Here is a 24,286-nt window from a genome sequence, read left to right on the forward strand (position 1 = left end):
TGATGAGATGTCTATCTTGCTGTAACAAAAGAGCAGGCCTAGCTGGAAGGGCAGAGTTAAACATGTCATCAGTTTGGAATCATCCCCAGTCCAGCCCTCCATGAATTCCATTGACTCTAATCTAGTGCCAGTTTAGCACTAGACCAGATTTTTGTGTTATAGGTAGCAATAATAAACTCTTCTGTATATTGAATTCAATTAATGTTCCCGGTTATTTGCATCTGACACCTGCCTAGCACATATTCCCCTCCCACACATCTATTTCCTACTCTGTGTTTGGCTAGGAGATATCTATCCTCCTTGTATTGTACCTTACCAGCTACACCTATCCCAGTGATGGCGAATTTATGGCACTCGTGCCAGAAGTGGCACACAGAGCCATCTCTCCCGGCACGCCAGCCGTCGCCCGTTGCTCTTCTGGGTTCTGGCATGTACATGCGCGCTGGCCAGCTGCTCTTCACGCATGCATGCACGCCATAAACCGGAAGAGCAGGTAACCGGTGCGCATGCGCACCAGTGGTGGGTTTCAAAAATGTTTACTACCAGTTCTGTGGGTGTGGCTTGTTGGGCATGGCATGGGAAGGATACTGTAAAATCTCCATTCCCTCTCCAATCCAGGGAAGGATACTGCAAAATCCCCATTTCCTCCCAATCATCTGAGACTTGGGAGGCAGAGAATAGATAGGGGCGGGGCCAGTCAGAATTTTTACTACCGGTTCTCCAAACTACTCAAAATTTTCGCTACCGGTTCTCCAGAACTGGTCAGAACCCGCGGAAACCCACCTCTGATGCGCACGCCAGAAACCAGAAGCTCAGCTTCCCAGGTGCACATGTGCGCCGGGAAACTGTTCTTCTGGTTTCCGGTGCTCCCCCGCGTGTATGCGGGCTTCCGTTTTGGCACTGAGTGATGTAAAGGTTTGCCAACACTGACCTATCCACTTCAATATTCAGTTCTTTCAAGGAAACCATCACATCCCATTTTACTTTTAAAAGTTGCCCTTTGAAAGCAGGCTTCATCAATGGATTTCCATAGCCAGATGGGATAAGGTAAGCCAATGTCCGAAACAGCGGCCAATGGAATTCAAGGCAACGCAAAGCCAAGAAAAAAGACCTTTTATTCTGCACTCGTTTTAAGCAATGAATTTTATTTCAGGAAAAAGAGGTGTGTGGCTGTGAAGGTTCCCAAAGGAGGGGAGAATTTTGCTGAGGCAGCCCTGGATGAAGTCATGCTCCTTCGCTATGTAAGTATCAATGAATAACCAGATTATAGAGTTGGAAGGGACCTTGGAGGTCTTCTAGTCCAACCCCCTGCTCATGCAGGAGGCAGTTTTTCATTCCAGACAGATGGTTGTCCAATCTCTTCTCAAAAGCCTCCAGTGATGGAGCAACCACAACTTCTGAAGACATGTCGATCCACTGGTTAATGGTTCTTACTGTTAGGAAATTCCCAGGTTGGTTCTCTCCTTGATTAGTTTCCATCCATTGTTGCTTGTCTTGCCTTCTGGTGCTTTGGAAAATAAGTTGACCCCTCTTCATTGTGGCAGCGCCTCAAATATTGGGACACTGTTATCATGTCCCCCCCAGTCCTTCTTCTCACTAGACTGGCCGTAATCAATTCCTGCAACCGTTCTTCAGATGAATCAGGATAAGGCCAATCTGAATTCCAATCTCGAGAATCTATAAAGCCGTGTTTCTCAACCTTGGCAGCTTGAAGAAGGGTGGACTTCAACTCCCAGAATTCCCCAGCCAGCATGGGCTGGCTGGGGAATTCTGGTAAGTGAAGCCCACCCCTCTTCAAGCTGCCAAGGTTGAGAAACACTGTTATAAAGGAATGGGGGAAACCTCTGGCCCACGAAGTCTAGTTTGGCCCATCAGGGTGGTCCATCTGGCCAGCAGAATCTCCTCCTGACCTTTTGCATGTTCAAGCACCCCACCATCTGGTCCACATTTCACTCATCTCCCTTAAGCAGGAGAGGAGGAGCACAGGGTGATGTCATCAGGAAGGTTGTTGAACAGCAAAAAGTGGAAGATGTCTATCCAGATGTTCCTGCTAGTTCATCCCGCCTTGATTCACAAGGCTTGTCGAGACAGGCACTTATTCTTCTCCAGTGGAGACCGATAGAACATCTGAGGCCAACCAGGTTTCTAGTCTACAGCAACTTCAGTTAGTGTGTCTAAGCAGTAGCTCGCCGTGCAATGGACGGGCCCATTTTTTCTATGCTCCATAAAGAACAATTGTTCCAGTGCCTGCTCGTGTATATAAATCTAGATTCCAATTATCCCTAAATTGCAGACTGAGGACAGTTCAAGACAAGTCTCAAAAAATGAGCGATTTGCATAAATTCTGTACAATTATATGGCTGGCAGGAGTCATTCGGTCCAAACTTTTGTTCAGTGAAGGAATTTAAATTAAAACATCCCTAACAGATGGCTACCTAGCCTCTGCTGGAACACATCCAGAAAAGTAAAAGCCACCACTTCTCTGGTACTTACTTTCCCTGCAAAGCTGTTTTTACGTTTCCAGAATTCTTTCTTAACCCTCAATCAGGGCCGGATTTAGATGAAAAGAGGCCCTAGGCTATTCCACTTATGAGGCCCTTCCCCCTATAGTGAAAGTGTAATTTTAATTTTGCTAACAATTTGAATGTAGGCCCCTCTTGATCTTGAGGCCCTAGGCTGAAGCCTAGTTAGCCTATAGGAAAATCCGGCCCTGCCCTCAATCAAATCTCTCTTCCTGTAAGCTAAGCCTGCAGTTCCCTGCTTTGCATTTTGGGATGACACGAGAAAAGACTGTAGCTTTCTTTGTTGCGTCACTTTTCTTCTTCCTCTTTCGACAGGTGAATAGCAAGAGGAGGAAAGACCGGGGCAGCGATTACATCATCCACCTTTTGGATGATTTCAAAATGATCGGAGAAAATGGTTTCCATATCCTTTGGTTGATAGCACAGGGACCACAAGGCCAGCAAGCCAGATTTGCATTGTCTGAATGCCTCCTCCTCCAACCGAGTGTCCTCCAGATAAGATGGACTATGACACTCTTTATCTGATGGGAAGTGGTGATGGGAATTGTAGTTCCATACATCTGGAAAATCCTAAATTGGGGGAGCTAATATTGACAAGGCTAATGATGGTATCCAGGGACAGAAGATGATGAGAGAGAGAGAGAGGGAGGGAGGGAGGGAGGGAGGGAGGGGGGGTAGAGGTAGAGGTAGAGGTAGAGGTAGATAGAGATAGAGATAGAGATAGAGATAGATAGATAGATAGATAGATAGATAGATAGATAGATAGAGATAGAGATAGATAGATAGATAGATAGATAGATAGATAGATAGATAGATAGAGACAGATAGATGATAGATAGATAGAGAGAGAGAGAGAGAGAGAGATATGATAGATAGAGATAGATAGAGACAGATAGATGATAGATAGAGATAGATAGATAGATAGATAGATAGATAGAGACAGATAGAGACAGATAGATGAGAGAGAGAGAGAGAGATGATAGATAGAGATAGATAGAGACAGATAGATGATAGATAGAGATAGATAGATAGATAGATGATAGATAGATAGATAGATAGATAGATAGAGACAGATAGAGACAGATAGAGACAGATAGATGATAGAGAGAGAGAGAGAGAGAGATGATAGATAGAGATAGATAGAGACAGATAGATGATAGATAGAGATAGATAGATAGATAGATAGATAGATAGATAGATGATAGATAGATAGATAGATAGATAGATAGATAGATAGATAGAATAGTTTATTTATTAAAATGTTATAGCTATCCATCTCAGTCAACGATTCTGGATAGCTTACAATTCAAAAAAATATATAATACATGTAAAAATACTAAAAACATTTTAAAACTAAAAACATTAAAAACATCCTAATTAAATATACATAGGAGCAAGATATTTAGTTAGCAATACGGCCAGGAAATGTTAACACATTCAGCACCCCAATCATGGAAACATAGCCAGATTTTTAGGGCCCCTACGAAAGGCTAACAGGGATGGGGCCATTCTAAATCTCCAAAGGGAAGAATGTTCCGCAGAGCAGGGGCCACTGCGGAAAAAGGCCATCTTCTGGGACCAGCCTGGTCAATCAGTAAAATGAAGGGAAGAATTAAAATATCACTTGATTTTTTAAAAAAAAAATTATTCAGTGAAAGTGGTTTTGTTTGGTTTGCGCAGATTCGTTAGGGAGAGGGCATCTGCTCTCAGGGCTTCATTTGCAAAAATAAGATTCATAAGGAAAGAGAGCAGAGGTGAAGATGGAGGTGGGAAAGCAAGCTCTTTCTTGGAACGCTCCCTGAGAGAACTGGGATGAAAACAGTTCTTGGGAGCAGAGCTGCTGATCAGGTGACAGCTTGGAAAAAGCTCAAGACGGCTGATCCTGTCAGAGAGGTGATGAAATCGCACTGCAGCTGTTCTCCTACCTCTGTGTGGCAGCCTGACAGAAGAGCAATTTCTCTCTCAAGGCAGACAGTGTGAGGGAAGAACCACATCAAACGCAGCCTGCCCCTGACAGGAAACTTGGCTAAATATGGTTTCTCTGTTCCCTCCTGTCAGTGAATTTGTGGCTTTGGCTGAAAAACTGCAGACATGCAAGAGAGACTAACTTTCATTAAATAATTAAATTGGTTGTTTAACAACATTTCAACCTGCTGCAATCCCAAAGGGAGGCGACCTAGGATAGTAGCAGAAATCAAGATTACCTACAGAATAGCCAAAACATTACAATGGTCAATATAATCAATGATTCCTGCAATGAGCACCCACCAGTGGTGGGATTCAAAATTTTTTACTACCGGTTCTGTAGCCGTGGCTTGGTGGGCGTGTCATGGCTTGGTGGGCGTGGCTTGGTGAGCGTAGCGGGGGAAGGATACTGCAAAATCCCCATTCCCACCCCACTCCAGGGGAAGGTTACTGCAAAATCCCCATTTCCTCCCGATCAGCTGGGACTCGGGAGGCAGAGAATAGATGGGGGCCGGGCCAGTCAGAGGTGGTATTTACCGGTTCTCCGAACTACTCAAAATTTCCACAATTGGTTCTCCAGAACTGGTCAGAACCTTCTGAATACCACCTCTGGCGCCCACCCATTCATGGGAACAAATTTTACAAGAATAACAGAGTTGGAAGGGACCTGCTCAAGCAGGAGATCCTGTACCATTTCAGACAAATGGTTGTCCAATCTCTTCTTAAAGACCTCCAGTGATGGAGCATTCACAACTTAGAGCTGGACTTTGGCCTCAGTGAGAACTAGATTCAAAGAGGTTGGACAACCATTTATCTGAAACGGTACAGGGTTTGAGCCGTGGTGATACAGTGGTTAGAATGCTTTACTGCAAGGCTACTTCCGCTGACTGCCGGCTGCCAGCAGTTTGGCAGTTCGATCCTCACCGGCTCTATGTTGCCTCAGCCTTCCATCCTTCTGAGGTCGGTAAAAAGAGGACCCAGATGGTTGGGGGCAATATGCTGACTCTGTAAACTGCTTAGAGAGGGCCGTAAATCACTATGAAGCAGTATATAAGTCAAAGTGCTACTGCTGTTTCCTCCTTGAGCAGAGAGCTGGACTAGAAGACCTCCAAGATCTCCTCCAGTTCTGTTATTCCATTAAATTCTTATTCTACCACAAATTATCCTCATTTGATGACTGGGGGAAAAGTGCTGTTGCCCATCTCGTTTGTGAGGATAAAAGGCAGGAAGTCATCTTGATTGCTGCCCTGAAATTTAGGGAGAGGGGTGGGGAAAAAAATAAAATAATCTAAGATTCCTAGATGATGATATTTTGTTGTTGTTGTTATCCACATCTCCCAGAAATAAAAGCCCCATTTATTTAGAGGGTTGAGAGAGAGAACCACAGACATTGTCTTACAGCCTTAAGATGTCTTAGACTTAGAGCCAGAAATTGTAGTTAAACTCCGCACATATATTAAAAAAAAAAGACCCAAAAGCAGAGGTGAAATGCTCCCGGTTCGGACCGGATCGCCCGATCCGGTAGTGATGGTGGCGGGTGGTTCGGAGAACTGGTAGCAAAAATCCCTGCCCAACCCCCGCCATGCCCAGCTGAGCCGTGCAATCATCAAAGGTTTTTTTTTAATTTTTAAAAGCATTTTTTCTACAACCTCTTTGGCTGAAAAAATGCTTTTAAAAGTAAAAAAAAGGCCTCTGACGATCGTGCAGCACAGCTGGAATCGTCAGAGGCTTTTAAAAGCATTTTTTCTACAACCTCATCGGATGAAGAGGTTGTAGAAAATAATGTTTTTAAAAGAAAAAAAGCCTCTGCCAATCAGACAACTCAGCTGGGATCGTCAGAGGCTTAAAAAAAAAGAAAAAGCCTCTGCCGATCAGGCAAGTCATCTGGGATCATCAGAGGCTTTTAAAAGCATGTTTTTACAACCTCTTTGGCTGAAGAAGTTGTAGAAAAAATGATTTTAAAAGTAAAAAAAAAAAAAAAGTAGGCCACGCCCACTCAGTCATATTACCACCACCACCACCAAGCCACGCCCACAGAACCGGTAGTAACAAATCTTACATTTCACCGCTGCCCAAAAGCCTTGCCTGGAGCACCCATAGCCCTGGGTGTGCCCTTGACTGTCTCAGTTGACATTTTATGGGGTACAATGCTAAAAAGTTCCCCTCCCGTTTCCATGCTGCCCTCACCTCCCCCTTTTAGAGCAACGTCAGCATTAGAGGAACCTTCTCAGTTAGTGGATCCCTGACTTGGCCCCACATGTGTGCTTAGTGATGGAGCTCCTGGGACCTTCGCTGCAGACTGTGCTGAGCATCCGAGGCTCCCAAGGCCTCCCTCTGCCCTTTGTCAAGAAGGCCATGCGCCAGGTGAGTAGGACTTCACCGGAGAGCTGAAGAACGAAAAGGAGCATCGGTTGGGGAAGGGTGCACCAAGATCTGCGGAGTGGCAGATGTGGCATTGTGATTCAAGCGTCCTTTGCGGGCATGTACACAATGGGTAGGCCTTCAGTCACAATACTACACCTTGCATCTTGCAGGTTTTGACACATACACATGTACGGCACATAGACAGACATTCCCTAGAATCCTTATGGATTCTAGGTTGGTGCTATACTCTGGACCAGAGTCAGTACCCTACATTTTGGGGGATCTTAGTGCCCGGAGGGGCTATCTGGTTGCCTATTCTCCTTCTTTCTCACTGTGGAATGGAAACACCTTCTAGTACAGAGGTCCCCCAATCCCTGATCCATGGACCGCTACCGATCCATGGTCTGTTGGAAAGCGGGCCACGCAAGTGGCAGATGAGCGCACAAAGCTCCATTTGCGCAAGTGCAGGATTAGGTTGTGCACACTAAACCAAGGTATCAAGGTATGAGCTGCGGTGGCGCAGTGGTTAGAGTGCCGTACTGCAGGCTACTTCTGCTGACTGCCGGCTGCCTGCAATTCGACAGTTCGAATCTCAACCAGGCTCAAGGTTGACTCAGCCTTCCATCCTTCCGAGGTGGGTAAAATGAGGACCCAGATTGTTGGGGGGCAATAGGCTGACTCTGTAAACCGCTTACAGAGGGCTGTAAAAGCACTGTGAAGCGGTAAGTGCTATTGCTACTTGCTATCTCTGCTCAACATTGGTTACCCGCACAGGGATGGGAGAGTGTTTTATTCACATGCTGTGCTGATCCTGAATTTGTTTAAATCATAATTGGCATAATTCCCTCCACAGGCTAAACCATAAGCAATGGCTAGCAAACCACAATGGCCATGCCAAAACCAATCAATCAGCCACTTTATGGCTTTTAGGTCTAAAGCTAGCCACCATTGGGAAAAAGCCAAGTTTCTGGATGGCCATTTTAAACCTGCTTTCCCTTGATCGGAATCAGAGGCTTGAGAAGAAACAATTTCAACACAAAGAAGTTTTCGGAAATAAACAGAGGCAACACTTTTCTAGTTAACCCTGGGACAGGCCAGTCTAGAGCATAGAAGCAAAACAGAGTTAGAAATGATTAGTCTTTGGGTGGTTAAAAGCTAGGCTGGGCAGCGAAAGAAGGGCAAACCACTGTTATCCTGTGGCCAAGGAAATTATATATTCTACCGGAGATCATTGCCAAGGATCAAGGCTGACCTGGGAGTCTTTATCTTGACCTTGTGTATCAATGGATAGAATTTGTGCCACTGACCGCATTTCGCATCTGGCTAATGCAGATCCTCCAAGGTTTACATTTCCTGCACAAGGAGTGTCGCATCATCCACACAGACATCAAACCAGACAACATCTTGCTGTATGTTACCGAAGAAAGCCTGCACAACATGGTTTCTTTGCAACACAGCCTGGGAGTAAACCACAAATCCAGGACAGGAGGTACGTTTGGGCTTGGGAAACAATTGGGAAACGGGGGTAGCAATTTGTAAGAAGCATGTCTGCTCTCTCGGGAGTTTCAAGAGCTCCCTGTAGGGCAGAGGTGTCAAACTCGATTTCACTGAGGGCCGCATCAGGATTGTGTTTGACCTCGGGGGGAGGGGGCATGGCCAGGTGGGTGTGGCCAGTGTGGATGTGGCCAGCTTGATATCACATGTCTCAGGCACCTGTAGTGGTCTGGGCAGCATGCCCAGACCAGTGGTGAAATCTGAACCGGTTTACCACTGGTTCGCTGGCCGCACATTTGCGGTACGTGCCAAATACACACTACATGCACATGCACTACGCACAAAACGCACACTGCATGCACGCATACACAGTACGCATCAAACGCGTGGAAAAGAGGCTTGGGAAGGCAAGTATAACCGCGAGGGTGGGAAACAGCTGTGCCACGCGATTTCGATTCACTAGAAAGCAGGATTTCCTACTTTTAAATCGCGCAGCACAGCTGATTGTTGGAAATACTGACCGGTAGGTTTTTTTTACTACCAGTTCGCCCGAACTGGTAGTTTTTATCACTAAAAACTACCTGGTGGCTCAGCAGACTAAAAGCATTGTGATTAACACCAGCTGTCTGCAATTACTGTAAGTTCAAATCTCACCAGGCTCAAGGTTGACTTAGCCTTCCATCCTTTTTAAGGTAGGTAAAATGAGGACCCAGTTTGTGGGGGCAATAAACTGACTTTGTATAAATATACAAAAGTATGAAGGCTATTACTTAACGCATTGTAAGCCGCCCTGAGTCTCTGGAGTAGGGCGGCATATAAATCAAACTAAAAAAAAAAAAAACCTACCAGTTCTCCTGAACCTGAGCGAACCGGTAGGATTTCACCGCTGGCCCAGGCTCAGTTTTCGCTGGCAGAAGCACAGTGGGCCAGCCCTTTGCTGTTTCCAGGGCAGCCCTGTGGGCCAGATCCAAACACCCCACGGGCCAGATCCGGCCTACAGGCCTTGAGTTTGACACCCCTGCTGTAGGGAATACATCCCAAGCCAGCAAGCCTTTAAGCACAGTGAAGCATTCCCACTGTAGCAGATGATGGGAGATGCAGAGAGGATTACCTTCACCACAGCTCTTATCAACATCTAATGGTGGAACAGAGACAAAAAAACCAAGAGACCAGGCATCATTCTGCTCTTGGACAACCCTATCTATGGCCTTCTGTTTGGACTCCAGCTCCCATCTTCCTTGACGCCTAGCCCGTGTCTGATAGGAACTGGAGTCCATATTTAGAAGGGGGGCTCTGGATCCCCCAACCTTCTTTTAGGCAGGAAGAACCAGTATCTAGATGCAGAGGCATGCAGCATTTTTAAATCAGGCTCTGTTCCGTGAATGATTTCACTGGGTGGTTTTGAGCACAGGAAAGCTAACCACACTTCAACTGCAAGAACCTGAACAATTTCTTTGCTGTGATAATAGTGGCTGTCCGGATTTTCCAGCCCATTAGGGCAGCCTTTATTTTGAATTATCACTCTTTCCATTTATCAAGTATCGCACAGCTCTCTCACATAGCTACCCCAAAAGAAAAACAACTATATTATGAGCTGCTTTTCATTTTAAAACCTGTGATCACTTGCCCCAAGCAAAAATAATGGCTCAGTAGGTTGTGTTGGAAGAAATGTCCATCTGGGTTCAGTTCCAAGTGGGGAAGAAAGACACTGGAAACATGGAGACTGCTTGGAAAGATGGTTTTTAATGGTGGACAGGATCACATGCCTTGAAGATCTTGGGTGAAGAAAAAAGGGAAGAGATGCTGAGAGTGCCTGGGTTTTATGCCCTCTCTGGGTGTTTGAATTTGAGCTTGTATTCTGATTGGTTGTCAGACTCCCACGGGGCCATGCAGGGGTAACTTTGTAGGTTGTCTGTGTCCCAAGCTTGGTTGACTCTTGCTGGGTGATGATATAATGAAAGGGCTTTGGGCAATTCCTACTATGGCTCTGCCTGAAGGAGGTAGCTCTCTGTTATGTAGAATAGACTGGTTCAGACCTTAATGGCCCATTGACAAATGGGGATGGGGGCTGAGTTTCTGCCTCTCTTTTAAGGGAAATACTCTGCCCTTTTAATATTTCCTAGAATATCTCATTTTCCTAGGAGGGGGGTGGGTGCTAACTTCCTACAGTTGAACACATCTTTGGCCACCAGAGGCCCCCACTTTGATTTCTGGAATCTCCTAAGTTTCTAAGTGACGAGGATTCATTATGTATTACACTTATTGCATACATATTGTGTATTTCTCCTCCGCTGAACTCAAGGTGGAATAATGGCTTGCCATCTGAAAGACATGGTTCAGAAACGGGAGGGACAGAGGAAAACAAATCAAGTTTGAAACCTATTTCTAGATGGCGAAGATAAAGGCCGAAAAGCCGGTTCGGGATGGGGAGAGTTTAATGGCAGTTGGTCCCACCTGAACTGCAGTTGGGACCGGGCGCTAAAAAAAAAGAGGTGGTGGTTAGGTGATTATAATCATCACCTTGATGTTTTGGCCCTTGATCCTTTTCTAAGGTGGCTCAAGTGGCTAAGACACTGAGCTTGTCGATCGGAAAGGTCGGCAGTTCGGCAGTTCGAATCCCTAGTATAGGGTCTCCTGTGTGAGCAGGCCTAGATGACCTCCAAAGGTCCCTTCCAACTCTGTTACTGTTATAACTGTTATTCCTCTGCAGATGCCCCAGCTAAAGCCACAACTGGGGCTGATGCTACTATATAACAGATGAGCTGGGGTTGGATGTGCAGCTGGGCCCCCCCCCAAGAAAGATCTTCACCTGGTTTTGTTTGTGTGACTTTGTTCTAGATGGCCCAGCAGCTCTTCTGGACTGTGGCAACCTAATGAAAATGGGAGTGAAAATTGCAGACCTGGGAAGTGCATGCTGGACCGTGAGTCTCTACCAGCCTCTCCTCTTATGCTAACTTCTTTCCTCCCCCCCACCCCCACATCTGAAAAGTGCAGAACCCTTTGAATGGATTCACACTTGGTGCTATGGCATAGTGCATTTGATCCAGAGGTTTCAGCAGGTTCTGACCAGTTCTGGAGAACCGGTAGCGGAAATTTTGAGTAGTTCGGAGAACCGGTAGTAAAAATTCTGACCGCCCCCGCCCCCATCTATTCTCTGCCTCCCAAGTCCCAGCTGATCAGGAGGAAATGGGGATTTTGCAGTAACCTTCCCCTGGATTGGGGAGGGAATGGAGATTTTGCAGTATCCTTCCCCCAGAGTGGGGTGGGAATGGAGATTTTACAGTATCCTTTCCCCTGCCACGCCTACAAAGCCACACCCACCAAGCCACACCCACAGAACCGGTAGTAAAAATTTTTGAAACCCACCAGATTTGCTCATGACCTTTTGTGGGTCAAAACCCACAAAACCCTGTAAGCCACAGGTATCAAACTTGAGATGTCACGTTGTTGTCACGTGACATATCGTGAATTTCCCCCCTCCCCTTCACTAAATCGGGGGTGGGCTTGGCCAGCACGTGATGGATCTGACCCACGGGCTGCGAGTTTGACACCCCTGCTGTAAGCAATAAGATGTAGTTTACAAGCCACAGTGACTTAGATCCGTGAAATGGAGACTAGAACTTGTCAGTCAGTCCTGGCTACAAACCAACTAAAAAAAAAAAGAGATAATGATTCTCTAGGTCTAGGAAAAACTTGGCAACTTTAAGACTTGTGGACTTCAGCTCCCAGAATTCCTCAGCCAGCCATGCTGGGAGTTGAAGTCCTCAAGTCTTAAAGTCACCAAGGTTGGAGGCCTCTGCTCTAGGATCAGAAATGGCACGTATCCACGGGTAAAGTACCATCACATCCCTAATCTCCTCCCAAAGTCCACTTGAGTTCAGCTTTCTACAGGGAGCACCCAGGTGCCTCTGGAACAGTAGTGAAATCCATTTTTTTTTACTACCGGTTCTGTGCGCGTGGCTTGGTGGGCGTGGCAGGGGAAGGATACTGCAAAATCTCCATTCCCATCCCACTCCAGGGGAAGGATACTACAAAATCCCCATTCCCTCCCCACTCCTGGGGGAAGGATATTGCAAAATCTCCATTCCCACCCCACTCTGGGGCCAGCCAGAGGTGGTATTTGCCGGTTCTCTGAAATACTCAAAATTTCCGCTACCGGTTCTCCAGAACCTGTCAGAACCTGCTGGATTTCACCCCTGCTCTGGAAGTCTTGCCTGCAAAACTCAGCAAAATCCAGTTCCTGCTAATGCCCCCTCTCAGCAATTGATTTTTTTTTTTTTTGCTTTAATTTATATGCTGCCCTTCTCCGGAGACTCAGGGCGGCTTACAATGCATTAAGCAATAGCCTTCATACTTTTGTATATTTATACAAAGTCAGCTTATTGCCCCCACAATCTGGGTCCTCATTTCACCTACCTTTGAAAGGATGGAAGGCTGAGTCAACCTTGAGCCTGGTGAGATTCGAACTTGCAGTAATTGCAAGCAGCAGATGTTAATAACAGTGCTTTAGTCCACTGTACTACAGGCTCTTCTACAGGATTTCCTGTTCAGCAAGCTTCCTTTCCACATAGGAGTTCCATAAAACCACATGCCCATTAAATATTCACAGGCGTGATCTCCATGAATGTGTATATTAATTTCATTTCTCAAGATAGAAAAGGCAGTAGCTGCAATTTTGGGGCGTGTCATTTTTTAAAATTACATTTGTACAGGAAGTCCTCGACTTAGCAATCATTTCTTTTGTGACCATTTGAAGCTCCAACAGCACTGAAAAAAGCCACATTCAGTCCTCTACTTATGACCTTTCCAGCATCTCTTCAGCCGTGTGATCTAAATTCAGACTCTTGGCACGCATTTACCACTGTTGCAGCATCCCAGGATCATCTGATCACTTTTTGCAACTTGCCTGCTTTCTGACAAGCAAAGTGGGGGAAGCTGGATTCACTTAACAACTGTGGCAAAATGGTTGCAAAATTGAATGTGACTCACTTAACAGCAGTCTTGCTTGGCAATGGAAATCCTGGTCCCAATTGTCACAAGCCAAGGATTTTTTTATTGTTCTCAACCTATCAGTAATCAGTGCCACTGCAGGTAGTCCTCGACTTGCAACAGTTCATTTAGTGAAAAATGTGACTTATGATCATTTTTCACACTTAACGCCTGTTGCTGCATCCCCAATGGTCACGGGATCAAAATTCACAACTGACTCCTATTTATGACAGTTGCAGTGTCCTGGGGTCACATAATCACTTTTGAGAGCTTCTTATAAGAAGAGTCAATGGGCAAGCCAGATTTGCTTAACAACCGTTCATAACGGCAGTGATTCACTTAACGACTGTGGTAAGACAGGTCGTAAAATGGGGCAAAATTCACTTAACAACTGTCTCGCTTAGCAACTGAAATTTTGGGCTCAATTGTGATCATGTGTCAAGGACTACCTGTAATTGCCCATGCATTTCAGTGCTTAGGAGTGCTTCGAAGTGAGAGTTAGGATAGCCGTTGGATAGCGATAGCACTTAGACTTATATACTACTCCGTAGTGCTTTACAGCCCTCTCTAAGCAGTTTACAGAGTCAGCCTATTGCCCCCAACAATCTGGGTCCTCCTTTTACCGACCTCGGAAGGATGGAAGGTTGAGTCAACCTTGAGTCGGTCAGGATCGAACTGCTGGCAGTCGGCAGAGATATCCTGCAATGCTGCCTTCTAACCACTGCGCCACCATGGTTAGAATCCTGCCTCCATCTTTAGAAATTTCTATCACTTACAATACATGCTTACCAGGGGTAGGTTCTACTTACCTTTACTACCGGTTCATAATGGGAGCGCGAGTACGCACTCACTCACGTGCTTCTGCACATGTGCAGATTGTCCATTATGACATCCAGGTGGGTGGGCGAAGCCTCCCGCCGCTTTTACTACCGGTTCGCAAGAACCAGGCAGAACCAGGAGCAACCCACCACTGATGCATACTCAGAAATAAATCTATTAACTATATTAATGGAACTTCTGCTGAGGTTTGCGGCCTTAGTGGTCTTTTCTCGTAACTAAGGAAATCTAAACACTTCTGCCTTCCTTCAAACAGATGGCTCCCGAGCTTAACTCCAAAAAATAAATAAATTTGGTGTTCTTTGAGGATCTTGCAGGGCAAACGATCCTCTCTAAGCACACCCAGTACTTGGGGCGGTTCATGGTTGGGTTACTAGAACATAATTCGGATCTAAAGGGGTGTGTGAGAATCCACTCTCAATATCTCAATTATTTTTTTGTTTTTTTTCTGTTTCAGTATAAGCCGTTCTCCAAAAAGATCCAGACCCAGCCCTACAGAGCTGTGGAGGTTCTCCTTGGATTAGATTACAGCACCCCAGCTGATATTTGGAGCGCAGCCTGTTTGGTAGGACCAGACTCCTGGGTCATCTTTGTAGCAGAAACGTGATGGTGATACTGGCCTGTGGAATTTCAGCTGTCTGTTTAGAGCTGAATCTGGGAGATAAGCTGATTACCGGAGATAAGACGTTGGTGGCCAGTCCCTGGACTGTCTTCTTTTATTTAGTCTTATTTTCAATGTTCAGCCAGCCCTTAATTTAAAACAGGTTGCTTGGTGCCCTACCTGAAAAAGAGGACTTACGAACCAGATCTGAAGTTCTGTAATGGGCAGGTTCCATTATGGTCATAACTAAAGGACTACCTGTCATTGTCAGATCTCTCTTTGTGCCTCAGGACAGGCACGTTCTAGGAGAAAAGAGGTGTCTCTTTCTTGACCTAGACTACCCCTTTCTCACTGTGGGGGAGGGGAACCCCAAAAAGCAAAAGTTATTATCCTGAGCCTGGATTTTTTTCCCCAGAGCAAATAAGTTAAATGTATACAAATAGCAAATGAAACATAACCCACATGGCCATTTTAATTATTTAATTAAGATCTCTAAATTATTTGAAAGTAATTTAGATTCATTCTTTGTAGCTGTCCTAGGACAGAAAGTTTTGTTGTGGTTGGAACTACTCTTTTAAAAATTATTCCCTCCCACCCACCTAAAATACAAGGTGGTAATACCATTAGAATGGATGTGGCTGAATGCTTCCCTTTTTCATTATGGACATTTCTCTTTCACTGTTCCACTCCTCCTCCTCCTCCTTCATCACACTGCCATGTTTTCCATTAAAGTTGGGGATGAGAATTGGGCTGCATATTGTTTAACTTTGCCTAAGGAAATGGCCACGCCCTGATCCTTTGTACCCCACTGGAGTCCATTTCACAAAGCTTTGCCAATGACCCAGAACTCAAACTCGTACTTGTAGTCTAGAGGTTGTTGCATAAACAGGCAGTCCTCGACTTACGACCGTTTCTTTAACAATGGTTTGAAGTTACGATGTCCTCAGAAAAAGTGACTTATGAATTGTCCTCAAAAGTTATGGCCACTGCCCCATTCCCACAGTCACGTGATCGTAATTTGGACTCTGGGCAACCAGCTCATATTTCTGTTGGTTAGTGTCTTGTAGTCAGAGTGGTGCAGTGGCCTAGAGATGGAGCTCTTGCCTCACAATCAGGAGGCGGTGAGTTCGATCCTAGGTAGAGGCAGATATTTCTTTCTCTGAGCACACTGAGAGAATATATCTGCTGAAAAAACTTTGCATTGGTGACAGGAAGGGCATCTGGTCAGTAAACACTCAGCTCTATTCAGTTGCCCAGACTCCACCCTGCAAGGGATTATGGGGTTGTTAAAAGAGGATGAGGATGATGACAGTGTCACATGGACACAATTTGCGACATTCCCAGACAGTTTCCAATAACCAAAGTCAGTTGGGGAAGCTGGATTCTCGTAATAACTGGGTGATTTAATTAGCCACAAGATTTAAAAGGCACGTAAAAGTGGTCATAAAACCAGGGGCAATCTGATGATGTTTTATGGCTGTGCCAACTTACATCCGAAATTCCGGTCCCAGTTGTGGTCATACATCGAGGACTGTCCGTTCCTCATTACAAAATGAAGGATTGAAAGAACAGATTCCTACCCCAGTTAGCTTCTTCTCAGACCTTGTGACAGTGACATATTGACTTTCTTCCAGTCTGTGACATTGATATATTGCTTGGGCAGGTAATCTAATCTATAAAAAGGGTAAGACAGCCCTGGCCTGCTCAACCCTTTGATATGCAGACAAGGAGGGTCAGTATAGAGTTTAAAAAAGAAATTAGGGCTGCACTAAAAAGCCTTTTGTTTCCTTCTTGTCCTTCGTGTTCACATAATTTCTGGGAAATGCAACTTTTTTCTGCTTGTAAACCTTCGCATGACATGAACCACAGATCTGAGTTGCTGGGTATTGTTTCTATTATTTGAATTGGCTTATATCTGATTTGATTCAAGGCTCGTTCATCTTGTAGGCTTTTGAACTGGCAACTGGAAAGCACCTTTTCAAACCTCAAGCCAGCCAGCATTTTTCCAGAGATGATGGTAGGTCCACATTGTGCGCGCAGCCTCTTTGGCGAGCTCATTCCTCCCACCTAAACCTACATATCTGGCTCTGCTCTCTATGCTTTGCAGATCATGTGGCTCTGATCATTGAACTCCTGGGCAAAATCCCACCCAAAATTGCTTTGCTTTGGCAGCAGACGTCCACTTTCTTCAGCAGGCAAGGTGAGGATGCCAAGATGAAGACAGGAGCTGTGATTTCCCCCCCCCCCACACTCTCCTGGCATTTACAAGACGTCCGCAGGGGTGGGCTTCAAAAATTTTAGCAAGGGGTTCTCTGCCTGGTTGCTGGGTGGGTGTGGCCATGGTGGGCGTGGCCTAGTAGGCCTCCCGCACCATGGCGGGGGGGATGTTTTTGCCCTCCTCGGGCTCCGGAGGCTTTCCTTGAGAGAGGGCAAAAACGGCCTCCCCAGGCTCTGGAGGCCCTCTGGAGGCCTTCCCGAACTTCCGGTAGGCCCATTTTTCACCCTCCCTGAGCCTCCGTGTGCACCCTGCACTTACCTGCATCCAAAACGGGCCGTGTGCAGACTTCTGGGAAGGGTGGGGCGAGGTGTGCAGGGCCAGCCAGGAGTAGGATTTGGGGGTTCTCTGAACTGCACAGAATCTTAGCTAAAGGTTCTCCCGAACCCCTGTGAACCCCAGCAGGCCACCCCTGGACGTCCCTTCTGTAAACACATCCAAATCCAATATTATGTTTGGCACGGTTGCTAGTGGCATAAAACCTGTGAAGCCTGGACAACATTTCGGTAACGGCCACTTAACTGCTTCTTCTTTGTCTCCTTTGGCAGGGGCTCTTCTCCGGATGTCCTGGATCTCTTTCTACGACCTCCATCACATCCTCGTTGATAAATACAGCTGGCCAAAGCCTCAGGCTACCCACTTCACCAGTTTCGTCCTGCCCATGCTGGAGTATGCCCCAGAAAGACGGGCAAGGGCTGAGAAATGCCTTCAGCACCCCTGGCTCAGCCACTAGGACTGCGTCTTCCGACTTCCTCTGCTCCTCCAGCAGAGATACAGCTAGTCCTCGACTTACAACATTCATTCAGTGACTGCTCAAAGTCACAACAGCACTGGAAAAGGAAAGTTACTTGTGACCATTTTTCGCACTCGTTTGCAGCATCCCCATGGTCACGTGATCAAAATTTGGACAATTAGCAAACTGGCTCATATTTATGATGGTTGCAATGTCCTGGTGTCACATGATCACCTTTTGTGACCCTTCTGACAGGCAAAGTCAATGGGGAAGCCAGATTCACTTAACAACCGTATTGCTAATTTAACAACTGCGGTGAGCCACTTAACAAATGTGGCAAGAAAGCCCAAAAAATGGGGCGAAACTTAACAACTCCCTTGTTTAACGAAGGGGATTTGGGGCTCAGTTGTGGCCCTAAGTCGAGGACTACCTGTATGGAAAAAGCAGGCAAATATCCCCTTCAGAACAATTTCTTAGGACCAAACTAGCTATGATATTAGCTGTGTGAATTTCAGTTTCCCGTTTAGGATAAGGCTGGGATGGCAAATCTATGGCTCGTGTGCCAGAGGTGGCATGTAGAGCCCTCTCTGTTGGCACGCGTGCCATCGCCAGCTGCTCTTCTGGTTTCTGGCCAGCTTGTCTTTGCAGGCGCCAAAGCACCGGAAAACAGCCTGAAAATGGTCAGAAAAAATGGCTAAAAACGGCAAAATAACAGGCCGTTTTTCGGGCCTTTTTCAGGCCGTTTTTTGGGCTATTTTTGGTCCAAACAATGGCCTGAAACGAGCCTGAAAGTGCCTGAAAAAGGCCTGAGAACAGTCCGAAAAACAGCCTGAAAATGGCCAAAAATGGCCCTAAAACAGGCATGCACATGCCAGCAGCTGGTCTTCGGATTTCCGGAGCATGCACCTGCACTCACATTCTCGTTTGGGCACTTGGTGCCGAAAAGGTTCGCCATCACTGGGATAAGGTCTACTGCAGCTTTCCAGTAAAAAAGAGTAAAGCTATATATATATATATATATATATATTTCTTTAGACCATAGTCTTCCAAGCATTTTCTTTGAAACCAAAACAGGTTTGGAAAGGAAAGGTTGGGTGGTTTCAGATAGAGGAATTTTAATAATATCAATCACAGTCCAGCCATTCTAGTATCTCTTCCTGCAACGTTTTTTCCTTGGGAAGAAAAATGACACAAGTCATAGGAGCAACAAGGGAGGTTTACAAAGAGGAGATATTCTGTAAAAATCTATGGCTGAGCCAACTGCAATTTTTTTAAAAAAAAAAAAAAAGGAGGAAGGGAAATAATTAAATTGCTCTTCCTCACTTTCCATGGTTCTTGATCTGCTCTAAGTTCGTCAAGGTTGTAATATACATAACAAAACACATCATTAACCATGCTTACAAACTTAAATATCATTACTAGTTTGATTTTTTTTTATACATTGGGATGGAGGCCAACCACATTATGGCTTAGTATTCTCGGACAAGGGACTCAGTGGCTCAGTGGCTAAGATGTTGAGCTTGTCGATCGAAAGGTCGGCAGTTCGGCGGTTCGAATCCCTAGTGCCGCGTAACGGGGTGAGCTCCCGTTATTTGTCCCAGCTTCTGCCAACCTAGCAGTTTGAAAGCACGTAAAAAACGCAAGTAGAAAAATAGGGACCACCTTTGGTGGGAAAGTAACAGCGTTCCGTGCGCCTTTGGCGTTTAGCCATGCCGGCCACATGACCACGGAGACGTCTTTGGACAGCGCTGGCTCTTCGGCTTTGAAACGGAGATGAGCACCGCCCCCTAGAGTTGGGAACAACTAGCACATACGTGCGAGGGGAACCTTTACCTTTACCTAATCTCGGACAATCATTGCTAGCTTTCCTTTGTGGGTTACTTCAGTGTTCAACTGTTCTGACACAAAGAAGAAGAAAAGCACCTGAGGGCAGGACAAAAAGTAACACAGAGAAAGTTTTCAAAGAGAGGAAAGTTTTCAATCTAGAAGTAAGTAGAAATTTCCTGACAGTTACAACAATTAATCTGTGGAACGACTTGCCGTGAATGCTCCAACACTGGAGGTTTTTAAGAAGAGACTGGATAACCATTTGTCTGAAGTGGTGTAAGGTTTCCTGCCTGAGCAGAGGGTTGGACTAGAAGACCTCCAAGGTCCCTTCCAACTCTGTTATTCTCTATTCTGATAGCTGGGAAGTTTTTGTTTTTAATGGCATTATAGCTAATCTGCTTTGTACACAGAAACCTTCTGTATCAAATTTACAGAAATGCCCTGATGCCATGATGCTTAAGAAAGAGATTGCATTTGCCTAGAATGCAGTGAAGAGGCTTCTGTTGCAACCACAGAGCTCTATAAAAGTTATACAGGTAGTCCTCAACTTATGACTGGGATTCCCCCTGTGGTCTCATGACCCACATTCCAGACACTCAGCAACCAGCCCACATCTATAACTGTTTGCAGCATCCCACAGACATAGGATTGTGATTTACAACAATTAAACTGGTGTTTACTTAAAAGTTTCTGGCCAAAAAAAAAAAAAAAAAGCCCCATAATCAACAATGGTTTCGCTTACCAACTGCCACATTTGCTTAATGACCATGATTTTATTTAAAAAATTGTAAAATCGAGTGTGGTCACATGGCGATTCGCTTAACAACCATCATGACGGTCATTGAGACTGCAATTATGTAAGTCATAAGCCAAGGACTACCTGTATCTATCCTCACCCACAATCTACCTTATATTGTAGGAGGCGAACCCATACTGTCAAAAAATAGAAATCTTATAGCATCCTTTCCAACTAATCAATCTTATTAGAAGGCCTGAACTGTTCTGAGCTTCGGTGTACTTCATCTTGATGCATAGAGTGGCTAGACTCCTGTAGCATTTCAATTGGGATAACCATGATGGCGCAGTGGTTAGAATGCAGTATTGCAGGCTAACTCACTGCTGACTGCCAGCAGTTCGATCATGACCGGTTCAAGGTTGACTCAGTCTTCCACCCTTCCGAGGTGGGTAAAATGAGGACCCAGATTGTTGGGGGGGCAATAGGCTGTCTGTAAACTGCTTAGAGAGGGCTGTAAAGCACTGTGAAGCGGTATATAAGTCTAAGTGCTATTGCTATATAAATCTAAATGCTATTGCTATAATGAGATGAGACGGGAAGACAGATTGGATGTGCAGGTTTCATGAGGGGTAGATTAGGCATACCTTTATCAATTCACCTTTGTAGTTGTTGAAAAGCCACTGCGTTGTGTTGGTAAGCATTTTTCTGTTCCTGCTAATTTTGCATGTTTCCCAGAATTTCTGATATCTCCATCTGTACTCTTCCCTGATTTAACATGCTGGTTTCAATTATGTGGAAAAAAAAATAGCCTTATTAAAGATCAATAACTCATAATGTGAATCCAACATAATAACTAATGGAAAGGGATGTAACAAAACAATTACTAACCTTACCATGATCTCCCTTACGTTTGTTCCAGTGGTGGAATTCAATTTTTTTTACTACCGGGTCTGTGGGCGTGGCTTGGTGGGCATGGCAGGGAAAGGATACTGCAAAATCTCCATTCCTTCCCCACTCCTGGGGGAAGGATATTGCAAAATCTCCATTCCCACCACACTCTGGGGCCAGCCAGAGGTGGTATTTGCTGGTTCTCCAAACTACTCAAAATTTCCGCTACTGGTTCTCCAGAACCTGTCAGAACCTGCTGAATAGCACCCATGCAATGTTCCCTTTCTGCCATTTTCCTCTGCAACATTTGGAGCAGTTGGTTACCCTTCCTTTAAAGATTTTTCTACATTTTTATGATTCTGTCTAGACCCCTATCTCACAGGAACTTCTCTTTCTTTCCATGAAAGCCCTGTATCACAATCACATAGAGATGTCTTAAAATACACTACTCCTCAGTCTGATTGCTATGTAGTTCAAAATATAACTTGTTTGTCCATCGTAATGCAAGATATAGCCTGTCCTCAACTTACAACAGTTCATTTAGTGCCCATTCAAAGTTACAATGGGAACTGAAAAAAATGACTCAGGACAGTTTTTCACATTTATGACCGTTGCGGCATCTCCAAGGTCACATGATCCAAATTCAGATTCTTGGTAATTGGATCATATTTATGACTGTTGCAATGTCCTGGGCTCATGTGATCATATTTTGCAATATTCTGACAAGCAAAGTCAAGGGGGAAAGCCAGATTTACTTAACAACTGCATTACTAACTTAACAACTGCAGGGATTCACGTAACAACTATGGCAAGAAAGGTTGTAAAATGGGGAAAAAGATCACTTAACAAATGTCTCACTTAGGAACGTAAATTTCAGGCTCAATTGTGGTCGTACATCGAGGGCTACCTGTATACACTAATGACCCACAAACATAAATTTCAGGCTCAATTGTGGTCGTACGTCGAGGACTATGCGTATACATTAATGACCCACTAACTCACAGAGGTGAGAAACAGGTTGGTGATCTTTTTATTATAAGAACCAAGGGAAGAAGAATATGTGGGCAACAAAAGATGACAAATCTTGAAACAAATGAACCATAATTAAGTTGTAACAAAGGAGTATTTGCCAAAATTCTTGAACTATAAAGAATTACATGGGGAAAGAAATCACTCTGTAATTAAGAATCCATGATCTTGATCTCAGTTTTGCTGCTTCTTCCCTCCTTCCAAGACTTTCCCATAGCTTTGGCATCTTTCATTTCCAATTTACCCCCCAACAGCGTGCATGTTGCATACGTGACAACATGCATACATATGTATGTATGTATGTATGTATGTATGTATGTATTTTCCTATCCCAGCATGACCTACTTTCCAATCCCCCTTAAGGGATTCATATTGCAGGACCTTCCAGTTCTGTCTGGCCCCAGGCTGTTTTCAACCGGCAACTGGCTGCGAGGTCACAAGAAGTGCAGTTCTAGCATTCCGTGTCTGAAATGAGACGTGACAGGATTCATCAGAGAACTCATCCCTTTTATCCATTTGAGCAGTTGGGAGGGGATCTACTCGATGCTGAAGTAAAATGCACCGAGAGTCATGATCATTACTTTCAAAATGAGCTGCAGTATTGATGCCGGGCTCCGTTCTGCCCCAGCTACGGGTCCCAAGAAGTGTAGCACACACACACACAGCTCCAAAAACTCCGTTTAATAGAAACAGACCCCTTTCAAAATGCAGGCTTTAACCACCAATGTCCTTATCAGCCTGCTATGAATTACAGAGATTAAACAAAGTCCGACAAGGATTGGCAATCAGCCCAGAAACCAAGTTGTAACAAAAAACTCACTCTCAAAATGCTCTGAGTAGGACCAAACGTTGTTTCCAGCAACATTTGCTATCTGTGTGCGAACTTAAATAGGCTAAGGGAGTGGCCAATTAACTCCAAGCCTTACTCTCGAGGAGACCTCCTCCTCCTGAGTTGCCACTCCTGCCTTTTGGCAGCCCTGCGTGCTCGAGCATTGAGGAGAGGCTCCTCCACTTCACTCTCTTCACTTGAAGGAGCCTCTGGAGGTTCTGAAGGCCCTGGCTGAGTCTCTGCCTCTGGCACCACATCCTCTTCAGCCTCCTCATTGTCCGACTCGAGCGCCGGCTGCACAGGCTGCTGGCGCGACACCACACCAGCCTCCTCCTCATCGGGATCAGCCACAATCCGCGCAGGCCGCTGGCAGGCCACAACAGGCTCTAAGGTTGAGCCAAAGACTGGGTTTGCGCTTTGCAATAAATCACATCTTAACCAAGGTTTACTGGATAACTGCAAATTGTGAACTCATTCATTTGAGGCAACGCACCCTGGATTATGAAATTTGTCTTTGACATTAAGCCAAAAGCAAGCAAATTTCACATGGCTTAGCATGATGCCAAACCCTGCATCCACTGGTTGTGTTCCTAACGACATGTTGGTAGCCAAACAAAATAAATTATAATAGGACAAGATTCATTGAGGATTAGAGCGGGAGAAATTTCCTGACAGTGAGAACAATTAATCAATGGAACGACTTTTCTCCAGAAGTTGTGTGTGCTCCAATACTGGAAGTTTTTAACAAGAGTTTGGACAACCAGTTATTTTGAAATGGTATAGGGCTGTGATGGTGAACCTATGGCATGCGTGTCCAAAGTGGCATGCAAAGCCATTTCGCCCGGCACGCCCGGCCTTGCCTGTTTGTCTTTTGGGTTTCTGGTGTCCATACACGCGCGCTGATCAGCTGTCCTTCACGTGTGCAGCAGTGCCAAAAATGGGTGTGCCCATGTGCGCCCATCAGCTGATTGTCGGGTGCGCATGCGTGCCAGAACCCAGAAGTTCGGCTTTTCCGGAGTGCGATCCCTTTGCGCACTGCAGTGCCAAAAACTGGCCTCCACGCCGGCCAGCTGATTGTTGGGCAGGCATGCGCACTAGAACCCGGAAATTTGGGTTTTCTGGAGGGCGATCTCTTTGCGCGCAGCAGTGCTGGAAATCAGCCTGCACATGTGCGCCTGCCAGCTGATCATCGGGTGC

The 24,286-nt window shown here is 45.4% G+C and overlaps 1 protein-coding gene across 1 annotated transcript in view; it reads left to right on the forward strand.

Moving 5' to 3' along the window:
- LOC139309439 (SRSF protein kinase 3-like) overlaps positions 1–19,070 on the forward strand; it is a 32,375-nt gene extending 13,305 nt beyond the window's left edge. Inside the window, exons 4-12 of the mRNA XM_070933506.1 lie at positions 1,154–1,241; positions 2,838–2,925; positions 6,745–6,851; positions 8,184–8,340; positions 11,184–11,266; positions 14,629–14,736; positions 16,720–16,789; positions 16,880–16,972; positions 17,596–19,070. Of these exons, the coding sequence (XP_070789607.1) occupies positions 1,154–1,241; positions 2,838–2,925; positions 6,745–6,851; positions 8,184–8,340; positions 11,184–11,266; positions 14,629–14,736; positions 16,720–16,789; positions 16,880–16,972; positions 17,596–17,780 (979 nt within the window). The 3' untranslated portion in view covers positions 17,781–19,070. The remainder of the gene's footprint in view (positions 1–1,153; positions 1,242–2,837; positions 2,926–6,744; positions 6,852–8,183; positions 8,341–11,183; positions 11,267–14,628; positions 14,737–16,719; positions 16,790–16,879; positions 16,973–17,595) is intronic.
- Positions 19,071–24,286: the final 5,216 nt, after the last annotated feature.

This window comes from Pituophis catenifer, unplaced genomic scaffold (assembly GCF_029215685.1).
Source record: "Pituophis catenifer annectens isolate HBS135680 unplaced genomic scaffold, rPitCat1.0.hap2 SCAF_2, whole genome shotgun sequence".
Taxonomy (NCBI): Eukaryota; Metazoa; Chordata; class Lepidosauria; order Squamata; family Colubridae; genus Pituophis; species Pituophis catenifer.